Here is a 17,529-nt window from a genome sequence, read left to right as displayed (position 1 = left end):
GGTCAGGTGCACACATGCAGTCCCTCCCGCACATACCTGTTGGAGCTCGTCAGGATTCATATAAAGCAACATGTAGGACACACACTATGTTCTGCACCTTTTTAATCCCCGGTAGTAAGAGGCTCTCAGACTCTCAGTGCAGGAGAGGAATTCAGATTGACATGCATGAAGTGTGAATGTGTTTCAGCCTGAACGATGTTACAAACGGTAAGAACCCACCGATCAATCAGATCATCCGGCATATCTCCAGATCATTGTCAATGTTGATAAGAGATTTGATAAGTTTGATATACCGGCATCAACTTAATGATTACGAACGGTTGCAGAAGTGTGTGTGTGTGTGTGTGTGTGTGTGTGTGTGTGTGTGTGTGTGTGTGTGTGTGTGTGTGTGTGTGTGTATTGACCTCGCAGAGAATGTTCCGGAGGCAGGTGACCTCCTTCTGCAGGTCTCTGGTCTGGACCACCAGCTGGTTGCAGATGGTCTGCGCCTCCTTCTTCGGGTCCAGAGAGAAGACGAGCTGCACGGAGGAGCAGAGACACAGTTCAGGTTTGTACATATCAAATAATAAAGCTGCTAACAAAGTAACTGAGACATTCGCAGACAGAGGATGCACCTGGGTTTATCACATGTGTGTAAACAACTAAATGTCAATTGAATATGGATTATTTCAGTTACAGGTTTAACCACGAAGGACTCATATGTGCCCCGGGAAACAGCATAAGTATTGCAAACTCTTTCTGGTAAAATATTCTACCTTTGTCTTTAAACTTGGAACAAAAATTGCGGTAGAGACCGAATTGAAAGTGCAATTAAGTAAAAATGATAAATTAATAGCATTTATTCCGTGTCTTCAATCTTTATGACTCCTCACAGCCACATTCACCCTTAAAAAAATAACGAAAAGCAAGGCAGCAAGAAATACAAATAACAAACCAATAAAGAAATGAGAATGTATAGCAAATGCAATCAGTAAAAAATAGACAGAGAGACGCTTGGTGAAAACTGCCGATACCTGCAACATAATCCAATCATTTGAGCAATTTAAGATTATTTATATAAGTAACACGTTCTTCTTATGTCAATGCCCAAAAAAAAAGCACAAATTGGCCTTCAGTGCATCAACAGCTGAACTGAGTGAGCCCCCCACAGACAGACGACAGGCACCTGAGAGGCCTGGCGGGGGAATTTCCCGTTGACGTCCCGAATCGCCTCCGTCAGGTAACAGCACTGCTGCCTCATGCCGATCAGGAAGTTATACAGATCCTCATTCCTGTAAAACAGAGACACAAACAAACGGATGTGCATTAAAAAAACATTTACACATAGGGTATTCATGTATCATGTCATACTGCTGTAACCTGTTTGGAGCAGTGAAGTCACAGGAGAAGGTTTGAAGCATATTGTGACATGATTAATACAAAGGTAATTATTCGGTTTTATTTCGACATGTTGACAGGACATGCTTTTATTTTGACGTGCAAGGAAGTATCCTGCTGTGTTTTTCTGGTTAGTTGAATAATTAAATGAATGAGAAGTCGAGTCCATGTTCCCCGTGTACTAGGGTTCCTGTAGTAAACTGCTGCAGACAGGCCAGACCTTTACTGGGTTTAGAATCTCAGATGTGAGGAGCTGTCTGTTATCTTAGACTGAGTACATCTGGGGCGTAAGAGTAATGGTACGGGCAGCATGACGATTTGACCTTGACACCTTGGCCTTCTGGGAACTACGGACGGCCATTTCATCTTATACCAAACCATTCATAAACGTATCCTAAAACACCAAATCATTGACAGAGAAAGAGCGGTGGCCAGGGTGGGAATTTCACGACGGCCATGACGGCCCTGGCCTTCATTGCCGCTCGGTCTGGCCGTGATGCCCCGAAAATGATTGTACGTCCTACGGCCACCATGGCCGTTGTGCCCTGATTCTGTTAAAATCTCGAAGTTGCTTTAAAAGTGTCAGAGCGGTGGTCTGGGCTCTGAACTGCGCTTAGTGCTTGTAGCTTGGATTGGTTGCATGCACCTCACGTGTCATCATCCCATCATTCAATCATCTTTGCAGCGTCTCGCTGTAAGAATACAAGGAGGCCTCGTGTCTCTTTTTGTCTGTGAGTTTATTCACTTCTGAGACAGGTTACTGTCGTCCGTAACCACGCCAAAACAACAAAGGAGTATGTTAATTATCACTCGCACACACATATACCGTTAGCTCTCCCATAGCATTCCCCCGTCTCTCTCTCTCTCTAGGAACCTCCCTTCTCCTCACCCAGTGGCGTTTTTATATGTACAAAACTGGTGGGGCACGAACAACTTAGATATATAAAGGCTTTTTGTACCTTAATACATAGAGTAAAGAGCGCTATCACAAAGCAAAACTTAACAACCGTGATGCCTCAGCATGAAAACATCAGACTGTAGGAAAACACACTCGTCACCGTGGTTACAATAGCAATCGATCCATAAACTATACTTCCGCTCACCAAAGCTCCAGTAGATGGTCAACTTCTTTCATTTTCTGTTTGTAGTATTTACCGCAAGCCAATCAGCTCTGACTTATGAGATGATGTTTCAGTGGGGCTGCGAGCGCTTTGCTCCTCTTGTGATTTGTTTTTTGCCGCACACATTGAATGAAAAACTACTCTATTCAATGCGCAGTGTAGTAAAACAGTCATTTGTTTTCCATGTCATTTGTGTGTTTTTATTATCAGAAAGTTAAGTTGTTTATTTGTAAGCTCCAAATCCTAATTTTTCCCTAAATGGCATTTGTGCCCTAAAAAAATTTGTGACACAAATGGCCAAATGGCTTTGCCCCTAAAATGACGAAATTCCAAGCCTGGTGGTGGCTCAACGTTAGCTGCCTTTAGCTTAGCGGTGGTGACGTGAAGTCATGTGACCGTGCTGTAGTTCCTTTATAGCCCAACATTAGCCTCCTTTATCTTAGCGGTGGTGACGTGAAGTCATGTGACCGTGCTGTAGTTCCTTTATAGCCCAACATTAGCCTCCTTTAGCTTAGCGGTGGAGACGTGAAGTCATGTGACCGCCCTGTAGTTCCTTTATAGCCCAACGTTAGCTGCCTTTAATGTTAGCCTCCTTTAGCTTAGCGGTGGAGACGTGAAGTCATGTGACCGTGCTGTAGTTCCTTTATAGCCCAACATTAGCCGCCTTTAGCTTAGCGGTAGTGACGTGAAGTCATGTGACCGTGCTGTAGTTCCTTCATAGCCCAACATTAGCCTCCTTTAGCTTAGCGGTGGAGACGTGAAGTCATGTGACCGTGCTGTAGTTCCTTTATAGCCCAACATTAGCCTCCTTTAGCTTAGCGGTGGAGACGGGAAGTCATGTGACCGTGCTGTAGTTCCTTTATAGCCCAACGTTAGCCGCTTTAGCTTAGCGGTGGAGACGTGAAGTCATGTGGCCGCGCAGTAGTTCCTTTATAGCCCAACATTAGTCTCCTTTAGCTTAGCGGTGGAGACGTGAAGTCATGTGACCGCCCTGTAGTTCCTTTATAGCCCAATGTTAGCCTCCTTTAGCTTAGCGGTGGAGACGTGAAGTCATGTGACCGTGCTGTAGTTCCTTTATAGCCCAACATTAGCCGCCTTTAGCTTAGCGGTAGTGACGTGAAGTCATGTGACCGTGCTGTAGTTCCTTCATAGCCCAACATTAGCCTCCTTTAGCTTAGCGGTGGAGACGTGAAGTCATGTGACCGTGCTGTAGTTCCTTTATAGCCCAACATTAGCCTCCTTTAGCTTAGCGGTGGAGACGGGAAGTCATGTGACCGTGCTGTAGTTCCTTTATAGCCCAACGTTAGCCGCTTTAGCTTAGCGGTGGAGACGTGAAGTCATGTGGCCGCGCAGTAGTTCCTTTATAGCCCAACATTAGTCTCCTTTAGCTTAGCGGTGGAGACGTGAAGTCATGTGACCGCCCTGTAGTTCCTTTATAGCCCAATGTTAGCCTCCTTTAGCTTAGCGGTGGAGACGTGAAGTCATGTGACCGCCCTGTAGTTCCTTTATAGCCCAATGTTAGCCTCCTTTAGCTTAGCGGTGGAGACGTGAAGTCATGTGACCGCCCTGTAGTTCCTTTATAGCCCAACGTTAGCCTGTTCCTTCTGGTGACGGTATTTAAGCTTCACAGATTGATTTGTGGAGGTTATCCTGCAGAGGTCAGTAGGTTCTTCTTAAAAACGGAGCCCTAATTAGACGTCCACGTATAAAAACAAGGGAAGGCCTGCTGAGGATGCCCACCACTGACGGGGCAGACAGATTAATAGTGTTCACATTCTCCATGCACCATCCTGGAGACCCCCCCCCCTCACCTCACCAAACTGTAGTGAACCCAGCAGGTGGTCGAGCCCAGCGCTGTCCTCCCTCCTCTGAAAACATCCACCTTAAACGATGGTGATTCATATTCATCAGACTCTTCCCATCCCCTGGGTGCTGTGGGATATTGATATAGCTCTTATCTTAATGCTACATTTCCCGTGGTGAGGGGACAGCTGTCGGACCCTCCTCACACTCTGTCAGAGGGCCGAGTAAACACTGTCAGTGCTCCGCCTGCTGTTAGTTTATCTAGGGAGCAGAGAGTGATGATGGGCCCCCGGTGGGAACATCGTTGAGCGGGTTTGTGGATGCAAAAGGAACATTATGTTTAGTAGGAGCGCTGATAGTAACATGCATGTGTGCCACTTTGTTCGGACTTTTCCAGGGAATTCTAATCAGGCTGTTTTCCAGAAGCAACCATTAAGTGCTTTGCTCAATGGTAGCTGCTGGAGGGAAAGTAATGCATGTTGACTTCTACTTATTCACTGGTTTGAAAGTGGCTCATCTTCTCCGTCCTGTTTTATGTTTGCAAGATAAATTGGAAGAACATAATTGCCCCCAGGATGAAATAGATGTCAGTTTATCTGCATGTTATTTCTTGTTGCAGGTGCATGATGAGAAACCTGGATTTTTCACTGAGTAAAAGTTGGCACCTGCAAACTAATTCAGCAGAATAACCCCATGGCCTTTGATGTGCTCACTGACTCTCGTGTGTCCTTTCAGAAGGAGTCAGAATCGCTGCCAATATTGCCCTGTCATCTTCCTTCTTCACAAAGTTGCCTGATAGTTTGACAGATCGTCTTTTAGATCACCACAAGTCCTTCTTCGTGGTCTACAAACCTCTCCAACCCTGCACTTCATTTGGCATGCCTGTTCTGTTAAGTCTCCTTAGAAAATGAAGTCCAAAAAGCTCAGTCCTTAGCTTGAAGCTTCACCAGCTAGATTGGACTTCTAACCAACAAGTAGCTCCATGTGCAAAGGAGGCGTTCAACACGGCCCGTTACTCACCAGTGTTTCCATCTGTGTACAGTTTTACAGGGTGTGGTCGTAGATAGCCACTCCGAGTTCCTTTAGAGGCACTTTATTTTGAATTACACATGTCAAAAGTCAGGTTTTTCCTACATTTTCTTAGACTTAACCATTCATTAATTAAAGAAAAAAGTTTCCCAGAACATCTGCGATCTTCTCATGGCGTAGAGCGTCAGAGTGGAAGTTGACTATCGTCTTCATTACTCATATTTCGGACCGTATAACTCTTTTTTCCACAGGTCCCCGACACGTCAACAAGTTGTTTGTCAGACTAATTTTCCAGTGTGAAATAATGAGGTCTGTCCGTGTTGAAGCCATCCATCCCCCTCTCCCTATTGGACGGTCTCTCCCCCTGCAGGAGATCCCCGTCCTGCAGGGGGAGTCATGAAGTGATGGGGTGCGCTGCGATGTCTTTGTTTGGCCCCTGCCACCGGCTCCACTTTCTCATCGCCTCTCACCTTACAAATCATTACAGCTGCGCTTAAACCATTAGCGCCTGGCTCAGGGCTCGCAGAAGTGAGGGTGGGGGAGGGGGGGGAGGGTACGGAGCGAGGACAGCGAGATGCTCCCGGGGCTGATGGACGACTCTGAGCGGAGGAGGACAGATCAGCATTACGGGGAGATGGAGGAGGGCTGGGTGTGTGGGAGGGGTAAAGGTGTGCGGCTGACAAGTGTTTAAAGTTCTGCTACCATGGTCGGCTTTGTTTCTGGCTCGGCGCCGTGTTTGTGGAGGACTGATTCTGCATCTGACAGCTGAGAGGACGTGTTGAAGCAGACATTTAAACACTCCACAAACCTTCAGAGTTAAATTACTGTTGCTTTAAGAATGTTTGACCATTACAGGAGACAAACACCAACAAATGACAGCAAAAAAACTAATGAAAAGCGTGTTGTAAATGTTATATCTGACATGCATGTTGGTCACTACGTTTTGGCTGGGGCTCGAGAGCTATTCGATATTCTAAAACATATTTTGAAACCACTTTTCCTACAACTTTATTTACATTTTGTTTAAGGACAACTATATTTAACACGAAAAGTCCAAGTGAGTTAGGGCTGCAGGATTATGGCCAAAATGATAATCAGGATTATTTTTAATCAATATTGAGATCACGATTATTTGTTAAATTCTAACCAAAAATTTATTGACACATAAGCTCCTTATTCCTGCTTTCACATCCAGGTGCTACATTCCTGCTAATGTACACATTTGTGCATCAAAATAAAATAGGTCTATATCTCGTCCACACTACTGCGTTTTCGTTTTAATCCGGAGTTTTAAAACGAAAACGATCTCCGTCCACACGAGCGTTTTAGCTCCGTATCAGAAGTAATCTCCGTCCACATTACACACCTGAAAACGGATATCACGTGACCATTCACGTATACTGGGCATGCGCGTGCCGGTTGCAGTTGCAGCATTATAACATGCAGAATTTACCTGCACAACAACTGCTACCAAAGACAACACGGTAAACAGCGCTTTTACTTCGTTATCCATGTTTACCACTGGTAGTCAACGCTGATCTGACCCGATACTAGCTGATTTTAATCTTTCCGGGTAAGAAAGGGTCACGTGGTAGGAGCGTGACGAATCAGAGAAGGATACTCGTGATCGATAAGACCCAATCAGAAAGCTCATGGGTGCCTACGTCAGCGTTTCCAAAACTCTGCGTTTCTTCCTGTCCACACTAATCTGCAGCCCCGGGGTTTTAAAACTGAAATGGGGCCGCAGTGGTGTGGACGAGGCTTGTTTTCTCCATCACTCGATAGAAGCGCTAGATTGGCTTTGGAAAAAAACGTTGATACTGAGCGTTCTACGAACAGAATGACACATTTAAAATGTCGCTCGATCACACGAGCGTGGGAAGCCAAAACCGTGATCGTGATTACAATTCGATTAATCGTGCAGCCCTAATGTGAATGTCCTCCAATTCTGGATTAACCCGGATAAGGAGTGGTGAGAATGAAGCCTCTGATCATAATCGATAATTAGTATTTTTATAAATTATTGCAGTATTTATTCTTTTTATCAGCATTAGTTTTGCATTGTTGATCTTGACATCCACCTGGATCCATCGTCTTCTTACTTAGACACACGCAAGCTCCAGCATTTGGACTATCTGTGCTGTAAATGTATTATCTCTTTAATTTAACACCTATTGCACGTCTGTCCGTCCTGGGGGAGGGATCCCTCTGATGCTCTCTCCGTTAACTAGGGGTTTCTTTGGGAGTGTCTCCTCGTTGTGGAGGGTCCAAGGACAGAGGGTCAACTGTAGAGTCCTGATATTGGGATTTATAAATAAACGTTGATTGATTGTTTTATCTTATTCTGTCTTTTATGTAAATATCTTTCCTATTTCTGTAACTTTCTTGGACTTTTGTGTCTATCTTTTTTTATTGCAGTACCGTTTGTCGTTTCCTTCTAATGTTGAATACTGTACTTTGCATGTTGCATTGATAGAGGAGAAATAGATTTTCATTGTCAATTACTAGGCTGTAGCTATTGTGCAAATTACAAATAGGGTATATAAAGTATACACAAACCACAATCGAAAGTTTTCCAGAAAGCATTTTAAGATACTCATCTTTAAGGTACAGTACAGGTTTTGATTGCCATTTCCTGCAGGGCATTATGAGATACCTTACCTACTCTCTGCAGGTCCCACGAGGCTGATGGCCTCCAAGTCCACTTTGTCCAGCTGCATCTGCTGCACAGCACTCAGCAACTTCTCCTGGACCACGGGGTCTGTGATGCCAACCTGACAGAGAAAATACATGGCCCTGTCTCTCGTCGTACATTCAGAGAAATCGTTAGATGGTATGACGCATACACCTTTATTCCACAGCCCCAGGAAGCTTTAAAATACTTTCTTGAGTTTGGACTCAACCCAAGACATATTGTATCGTAGCAATAATAAATCAGAAGGAAATATATTCATGTAAACGTGTCATGTTTGTTATTTACATGGAGTCTGGACTGGAATTTAACCTCAACTTCAGTCCGTTATTAAAAATACACCCTAAGAGATGCACCAAATTTAACATGCTTTTTTCCTTGATTGTCCCAAAAAGTTGCTAAATTTGTTGCTTTTCAGGAATAAAGTTGCTTAGAGAGGCTAGAAAGTTGCTTAACCTAGCGGAAAAGTTGCGTAATTGGGTGTAAAGCGTGTAAATCTGATGCAAATTGACCCAAAAGTGTACCACAAAAGGGGCACGAAACACACTCCTTTTACATTTATTTACCACTTACACTTACAGTGTATCTACAGAAGGGCCCTAGATTACATTCTGAGTATCAGTGCACCCTTCTCCCCTCGTTCTCTCAACCCTGAAGGCTGGCAGACGAACAGATGTCTCACTCTTACCTTCTCCAGGTCCTGTTTCTCCATGGTCAACAGGTAGCTCCAGGTGATGTCATTCTCCTGTGAGAGTGGAAACACCTAGCGAATCAAAACTACTGCAGGTGAAGCAGATGTGCCTGCATGAGGCTTTGAAAACCAATCTACCTGCACCCGTCAAACCCCACCTCATTTATCAGAGCGGCTCTGAAACTGGCCCTCAGTTTGAATCCAGCCTAAGCAGCACAGAGGATCCTTTATGGAGGGAAATATGTAAACCCGTCAGCTGCTGACAGCTTCCAAAGCAAATGTCAGTCGGCCATTAATGCAGCTGCTGTGCTCTCCTCATATTTAGGATCACAGCAGCTCACCCGTGGATGTAATACTGTAACAGCACGTTGTCTCTGATGGAGGGAACAGATAGGAGGCCGAGTGCTCCACTACCTTTATTTAATCCCTTTAGTTGCTAGGCAGATTAGGATTAATGATGGTAAATATAATCTCCCTTAAATCAGACTGTAGTTCACCTGCAGTAAATCCAGCAGCTACCCTGCAGTATACAAAGCCATTCAAACTAGCTGCACCTTTACCAGCTCTGAGAACACTTTAATGATCAATCATTATAAAACATATCAGAGATATTATTCTGAAATGGACCAATCAGACAATGACTACTTTTACTGTCGCTACTTTAAGTACATTTAGAGGAGAGTACTTTCTACTTTCACTGGAGGAACATTTAGAATACTTTACTGTGACAGAGTATTCCTACACTCTGGGACTTCTACTTTACTCAAGTACAAGATCTGAGTACTTCTACTTTACTCAAGTACAAGATCTGAGTACTTCTACTTTAACTCAAGTACAAGATCTGAGTACTTCTACTTTTACTCAAGTACAAGATCTGAGTACTTCTACTTTTACTCAAGTACAAGATCTGAGTACTTCTACTTTACTCAAGTACAAGATCTGAGTACTTCTACTTTACTCAAGAACAAGATCTGAGTACTTCTACTTTACTCAAGAACAAGATCTGAGTACTTCTACTTTTACTCAAGACCTGAGTACTTTTACTTTACTCAAGAACAAGATCTGAGTACTTCTACTTTTACTCAAGATCTGAGTACTTTTACTTTACTCAAGAACAAGATCTGAGTACTTCTACTTTTACTCAAGATCTGAGTACCTCTACTTTTACTCAAGAACAAGTCCAGAGTACTTCTACTTTTACTCAAGTTTAGTTTAGATCCTCTTGACGAAATAATCATATCTGTTTTTAATGGGAATAAGAAGGTTGATTAAAAAATGATTCAATCTTTTCAAAATCGTGCAGCACTATAGTACAATCTACAGAAAAGTACACATTTGATAAACACATTGGTATATTTTCCAGCATGCGTTCAGTACTTACAGTCATGATGTCAGTGAGGTGGCCCAGCTCGAGTCCGTGGAGGAAGAGCCCAAGGTCATCGAGCTTGGTTACACTGAAGAGCAGAGAGAGGACGTAATGAACACTTTTCTTTTTACCAAATTTACCAAAGTATGACCCAGCTGACACTTGAATTGCACTGAAACCATTAAATATACAGGTGCAGGTTTTTTTAAATGTTATTTAGTCCAAAACAATTGAGCAGAGCTGCAGGATTTGAGATAAATATCAAATTGCTAATGAGAGATTTGGAAATTGCACAAGACCATATTGCCATTTTTATACAATTTTGTTTGAGCAGCCATAGCAGTGACATCATCCTTTAATTACACGGCTTCAAATCAGGAGGAATAAACCCCTCAAACAATGACTTCCTGCAGAAGAGGTCCATGTGGTCGCAGCTGAAGTGTCACTGAGTTCAGACTCAGAGGGAACACGGTCGGGTGACGCTCGTGATGGACGTCGATGTGTTTCCACGTCTTTGAGCCCGGCAGAGGAACCGCAGCAATGCTCGCAGGCCGTCACTGCTGCGGCTCAAACACAATGTTTGTGTGTGAACAGACTAAATACTCATGCCAGGGGTTTGTTGTTGTTTATGTCTGGTTAAACAACGGATCAACAACACCTGCTGCACAGGAAGTAGTTCACAGACGATCCAGCAGGGGGCGACATACACACGGCTGATGGGAGGCTGCCTTTAGAGCAGGGGGTCCAGACTATGGCCTCCAGGTCTTACTCATGCTTTGTCTCAGGTGGTCTTACCTCTCTTTGGACCGAGGCGGCTCTGAGTTTGTCTTGAAGAACTTGGAGAGGTTCTCCTCCGTGGAGCTGAAGGCCTGCACGGTCGGGATGTGGGACAAAGAGGCCAGGATTCTGCCTATCTGCAATCACAGACTGACGTTAGGATACTACATGATTTAGAGGTGGAAATAAGTTGAATAAGTCACAGGTACTCGTGTGTCTCTACTGTCATCGAAGGCCAGGACTCATGTGATGCAAATTAGATGAGATTTAATGTACTTTATTGATCCTAAACTGTGAGGTTTTTTGGAAATGTAGCATGATATTAAGGCGTTTTTGAGTTAACAAAATGCATATTGACAGTAGAAACACATGTATAATATACAGAACAGGTTAGAATACACTCTAATAGAGCAACCCAATACTAAAAAATGATAACCATAGGATACTATATCCAACTTTTGGTGTGCGCCCTCAAACCAAAACACAGCTTTTCCCTTAAAATGTTAAAGTGACGCCAGAAAACAATATCTCTGTTGGGCAGAAAGGGTTTAATGAGTCCAGAAATATGAAGATGGGGTCAGATGTCTGATCAGACGGCAGAGACAGCTTTGTGTTTACGGAGAATAAATAGGGGATGGATGTCCGGTGGGTCTGCGGGGGACGAGTGGCAGGCAGCAGGCTGACACTGACTGAGATTTCTGATCCTTTCTTTTACTCTCCTTTTTTCTGGAGAGGAAGTAAAGAAACCGGAGCTCTGGATCTATTTGTTGTTTGAGGTGCAATATATGACTCAGTAGCTTTAAGACGTGAAGACACTATTATTGTCCGCTTCACTATAGGTGTCTGAAATGCACCTGTAGAATAACTGGAGGTACCTCTCTGTGTTTGAAGATCACAGCCAGGTCTGCAGCATGCTTTCCAGTTTTGTTCCTTAAAGTTTTATCCGCTCCGAGCTCCAGGAGCTTCAGCACGGCTTTCTCTCTGCCGTACTGCACCGCTTTACACAGAGCCTGGCACAAAATACATGCATTAGTAGAATTGTACTTAGTATACTTACTCTAGTAACATCTGTATTTCCATTTAATGCAACTTTATACTTCTATATTATTTAATGCTGGGAAAATGGCCTTTCTGCATATTTTCTACTTTTACTTGTGAATCTTTAGGTATATTTACCAGATTTTTCCCTCGACGTACATGTTGAATTCAAGTGTTAAAACGGAGTATTTTAGGACCAAAGTATTTCTATTACTGCTTGAGTTAAGGATCCAAGTACTTCTAAAATTCCCATGTGATTTAATGCATTTTACATGTTATTTCTTGTGGCTCTCAGTGACCGACCGTGAATCCGTTTGCATCCTGGACGTTGATTTCCGCTCCGTGGGAGAGCAGCAGGTTGATGACCTTACTGTGGCCAGCCCTCGCTGCGAGCATCAGAGACGTCATCTGAAACCTGAGAGGAGGACAGACAAGAGAAAGCACAAGAGGAGATGAGGATTAAAGACAACAAGGCGGGTGAGAATATTGAGAACTGACTGAACAGGTGGGATGAAGGTACAGAGGAACCACCAGGGGGCAGCACACACCACTTTAACACACCTGTAGGCTTGAAATTGGGCTTTAAATGTAAAAGTAGAGATCATAAAGCGGTTGATTGAGGGGAAAGTTAGAAATCAGGGACTATTTTGGTTATTACAGTGGCGGTGCGTCAATAGTGGGCGCTTGGGCGCCGCCCACCCTGAGTTTTTGAGTTAAAAAACGTTATATATCAACTAATGAAATAAGAAATGTACCGTGTTATGGTTAATGTGTATGCGAGCCATGTCAAGAACTTCCAATTGTGTCCCTTAATTTTATTGGCCCAATTCGCCGCTTTCTCTCTGCGATACTGCACCGCTTTACACGTCCTGGCCCAAATACATGCATTAGTAGAATTCACTATAGTATACTAGTCTCTTAGAAATTGTTTTCCATTTAGATGAAACTTATACTTCCCTCAATGCTTTCTACCAAGAAACAACATTTTTTTTCATACAACAATGCATAATTGCTTAGTAACGCAGGACTGATGTACGCAACTGCTCTATAATAGACAAACTAAACTCAAATGCCTAGGTATTAAAAACAGAGTAATAGATAACTCTATATTATATAATGCTGGGACAATGCCTTGCTGCAGATTTTCTACTTACTTGTGAACTTAGGTATATTTACATATTTCCCCGATTACATGTTGAATTCAAGTGTTGAAAACGAGATAATTTAGACCAAAGTATTTGTATACTCGAGCTCGGAGTTAAGGTCCACAGACTTTAAAATTCCTGTGGATTTAATGGACATTTTACATGTATTATCTTGTGGCATCTCATGACCGAGGAATCCGTTTAGCTCCGGACGTTGTTCCGATCGTGGAGGCAAGCAGGTTGATACCTTACTGTTGCACCCTGCTCGACATCAGACTTCACATGAATCTGAGAGGAGGAAACATGGAAAGCATAAAGGAGATGAGGATTAAAGACAACACAGGATGAGAAATTGAGAACTGCGAACGAGTGGATGAGTAGGGAACCACCAGGGCAGCACTACACCACTTAACAACCTGTGGCTTGAATTGGCTTAAATTAAAAGTAGTGTCTATTAAACGTGTCGCATGAGGAAGTAGAAATCAGGCTATTTGGTTATTATATGACAGTTTAAGTCATTTATTAGGCGTTCTGTTTTCTAGCTTGTCCCATTGTTCTGCAATGAAGGATAAAGCATGAGGGCGCTGACCAAGGGGCAATCTCCGGGGTTGAGCAGTGAAACCAAACGAAGTGCCAAAAACTGCAGTTCATCGAATGGCCGCGATGTAACAGAGCAATGTACATAGACACCCCCCTCCCCCCCTCCAGTTTTTTCGGTAAGTGAAATGTTATTATTATTGTATTTATATTTTAGCACCCCTAGCACTAATTATCAGTGTGTCTGCTCCATATAAGGTAGAAAGTATCGCCTGCTCACTTGTTAGATTAGCTCCTTAGCTAGCTAACTAGCAGTGGGTTAGCCTTCGAGCAAGACGCCCAGAAATACTACCTTATGAGAGTAGCATATCCGTAGCATGTAGCCTAGCTTGGAAGCCTTCGTTAGCTTGGTAGCTTCGAGCTAGGTGGGCGTGTTTCAGTAGCCACACCCGCTTCAGCTCCAACCCTATGTCCATATTTGGATTAGCCGGGAGCGGGCGGGAGGTAGACTGAGAAGATGCCGACGGTGGGAGTCGCCCACTTTGAGCTTCATTACGGCTCTTCACAAACCTATGGCTGACTTCACGGATACTACGTCCATTATTTATATAGTCTATGGCGGTTTCCCAAAGTCAAGGAAGCATGCTCAACTGCCGTCCTTTTAAGGACGCTACGTCATAGAGCGCCGCCAAGCACTGTTCCAAAGTCGAGAACACTCAAAAACTCGCGCCCTTTGTTTTTGAGAATTCAAATATTGGGATACGGCCATTAATGGCTATCGGTGAGAAGCTCTTGCGGAATTAAATGTTGTTAGACAAATGCACCAATAATTTGCAATATTTGTAATGTACCTATGTAATTGTAATTTATATCATTTACTTATATTTTGATGGCACTTTGATTGAGCAGATGAGCTTGGAAGACCAGGTCACTCCAGTGCAGGCAAAAAAGAAATGGGGCAACCTGACGAGTAAATATAAGGTGAGGAGCAAGATGACAGCAATCATTAAAACATATATTTTTAAATTTGAGGTGAATATTGTTTTACATGAAGTGCCTTCTTGCTGTAGGTATAACAGGGAAATGTTAGATTGTTAGTAGACTCGTTTTTTATTGTCAGGACTGCAAGTGCCCTGCCTCCGGCCAGGGCACAGAGGACGGCAAACCAACCGCGGGTCATGGCGTTGGTTTGCCGTCATGGATGAGCTCCTCGGCAGACCCCCACCCCCCCATGATCGTGGGCTCTTTCCCAACCAGTCCGGGCCAGGTTAGGGTGAGAGTGGAGGAGGAGGATGAGGAGAGCGGAGCAGGAGCAGGAGCAGGGGCAGGGACAGGAGAAGGAGCAGCACAGGGGAGAAGAGAGAGGGAGGATGCCTTCCTCCAACTTCTGAGAGAGGACATCCTGTCCCAGCCCCAGGCAGATGAGCGCAGGGAGAGGGAGTCCAGGGAGCGTTCGGACCGTTTCTCTCTCCTTGAGCACCTTGTTGAAAGCAATAGATAATTCTAAGTATAATAAATATATACGTTTATCCAAATTGACACGTTTTTTCTTTGTCTTTTTCCTCCTGCATAATAGTAATTTACCAGTGTATGGTAAGAAGTGCACGGTTTAAAAGCGGAAGAGCGTCCACAACTAGCTAGTCGTTCCAAACTCCGAACACTAGGTAGCACGCTAGCCTCATTCTCCATAGAACACGACTAGCAAGGAAGTGTTCTAGCAAGTATACTTCCTTTCACTTTGGGAAACACCCTATGGCACTGACTGACAAATTAAGCCCCGCCCACTTTCTGGTGTAAATCCTGCATCAGAGTGAAGAGGAAAATAATAGTGTCTTCACATCTAAAAGCTGCTGAGTCGTATATTGCACCTCAAACAACACATAAATCCAGAGCTCCGGTTTCTTTACTTCCCCTCCAGAAAAAAGGAGAGGATCAGAAATCTCAGTCTCAGTGTCAGCCTGCTGCCTGTCACTCGTCCCCCGGCAGACCCACCGGACATCCATCCCCTCTTTATTCTCCGTAAGCTGTGTCTGCCGTCTGACCAGACATCTGACCCCATCTCCATATCTCTGGACTCAGTAAACCCTTTCTGACTAACAGAGATATTGTTTTCTGGCGTCACTTTAACATCCATCCGTGATTAAGCATGGATTTGGTGATGTGCAGGTAAAATGATATCTAGACTTCCAGGTGAATGTTTTTGTATATCAATGTGTAAGAGGAACTTTTTGAAACGTAGTCAGTCACTGAAATCTACGAATGAAAGTTAGGGATACGAGATTTATTTTTTTGACTAAAAAATAATAAAAAAGTCAAAATTCAGATTTTTTTCCTCAAAATTCAATTTGGAGACCTGGTTTTAACAGCTTTGACCTGTACAACCAATAGCCATTCCCCATGTGTTTGCTGCTGTCTGTATAAGCTCTGCTACAGGTCTCCTGACTCTTATCAGCTCTGACTCAAACACAGCGGGTGTGACAAAGTAGTCCATCAATCTGAACGGGTGGGAAAGTCCGGGGACAATTCATCACTTCGCTTGATGCTTTTAGAGGAGATAGGAGCAACACATGCACCGGGAAGACTCGACAGTACAGTATGGGAATGCATAACGTTCCTAAATTGATTGACAGCTCTTTTAATAGAGGCTTGTAACACCTGGACTTACAGGTGCTTAAATCGAAGTGCATGCCTTGTGTTTACATCAGTATTTCTGGATTGTATTGGAGGTAAACTTCCCTTTGTTTTAAATCATTTGACACAGAAAAAAAGCAGGATTTTCATCAGAAACCAGGGATGTTTAGAGAGCCACATACGGAGGGCTGGGCCACACGTATCGCCTCACAAGTGAAGTTATAAGTTCGCAAAATCAATCAAATGTAGGTAAATTATTCTTGATACTTGAATATTTCTACAGCCTACATCGCAGCTCTCTGTAGGGTTTCATTTATTGTGTTTAAAGCTCATTCTTTAACAAACAGAAGCCTCAGATTGCTCATAATAAGGGGAAATATTGATATGCAAATAAGTAATTGGACTTTTTTACAATCAAGTGAGATTTGTTAGAACATTTTTTTAACTTTAATTGTCTGAATTTATTTGAAAAGTTGTTTTATTATCACAAGAATACTACTGTGTAATATCTGTTTACATATATACATTTAAGAAGTAAAAAAAAAGACAGGCAAGTTTCAGGTGTGGGTCAGATTTCATAGATTTTTTTCATTAATTCAAAAAGGGGAAAACGGGCCGCAGTTTGCCCCTGGGCCGTAGTTTGGACACTCCTGTCATAAACTAAACGACTGCAGTGGAAATAAGACTCCGAACCGGGCAATGCTTTGTGTTTCATAGGTTCAATTTGGAGTTGGAGATGTAATCATGTGTCGGAGGATTTGCACGCTTGCTAGAAACTACATTTAAAGGCACTTTACTCAAATAGTTTGTGCTAATCCCCTTAATTAGATCACTTCTAAAAAAGATATTTATCCATAGATTTTCCCCAATTCATCCAGAGACATTTATACCACAAATGACCTTCTCTTACGGTACATTTCCTCACACAAGACAATATGGCATTTATAGCACAGCTCCGTCCTTTAATAAATTACAAGACATCCCAAAGTTAATGTTTTACGTGAAGTCAAACAAATGAAGAGTAGCTGTGACGTGTGGGAGAAAAAGGAGAAAGGGATAGGTCGAGTCATTTGTGTCCTCAGCTAATGACTTTTCCCAAGGGGGGTTTAGCGGTGAGACCGGTAGCAAGGTCACTCACGTACTGTGTGTGTGTGTGTCCTTCAGACTGGGAGATTTGGCCAGTGTCCAAACAGCTGATCGATACGCAGACAGTTCAGAGTAAACATCGGACGGCGAGACGAGAGACTCACCGTGCAAAGGCAAACACACTCAACAATAAAAACGGAGTAATTATAACGAGTTTCATGCTGATAATCTAACTG

The 17,529-nt window shown here is 43.3% G+C and overlaps 1 protein-coding gene across 1 annotated transcript in view; it reads right to left on the bottom strand.

The window, feature by feature from the left end:
- Positions 1-17,529, bottom strand: part of asz1 (ankyrin repeat, SAM and basic leucine zipper domain containing 1) — a 30,303-nt gene that overhangs the window by 2,235 nt on the left and 10,539 nt on the right. Inside the window, exons 5-12 of the mRNA XM_063876795.1 lie at positions 12,198-12,309; positions 11,732-11,866; positions 10,875-10,993; positions 10,095-10,167; positions 8,711-8,767; positions 7,992-8,104; positions 1,166-1,271; positions 405-518 (exon numbers count right to left, since the gene is read on the bottom strand). Of these exons, the coding sequence (XP_063732865.1) occupies positions 405-518; positions 1,166-1,271; positions 7,992-8,104; positions 8,711-8,767; positions 10,095-10,167; positions 10,875-10,993; positions 11,732-11,866; positions 12,198-12,309 (829 nt within the window). The remainder of the gene's footprint in view (positions 1-404; positions 519-1,165; positions 1,272-7,991; positions 8,105-8,710; positions 8,768-10,094; positions 10,168-10,874; positions 10,994-11,731; positions 11,867-12,197; positions 12,310-17,529) is intronic.

The sequence above is a fragment of the Eleginops maclovinus genome, chromosome 2 (assembly GCF_036324505.1).
Source record: "Eleginops maclovinus isolate JMC-PN-2008 ecotype Puerto Natales chromosome 2, JC_Emac_rtc_rv5, whole genome shotgun sequence".
NCBI classification, from domain to species: Eukaryota; Metazoa; Chordata; class Actinopteri; order Perciformes; family Eleginopidae; genus Eleginops; species Eleginops maclovinus.
Note: the sequence above shows the minus strand (reverse complement) of the source record. Positions and strands in the feature narration are given on the sequence as shown.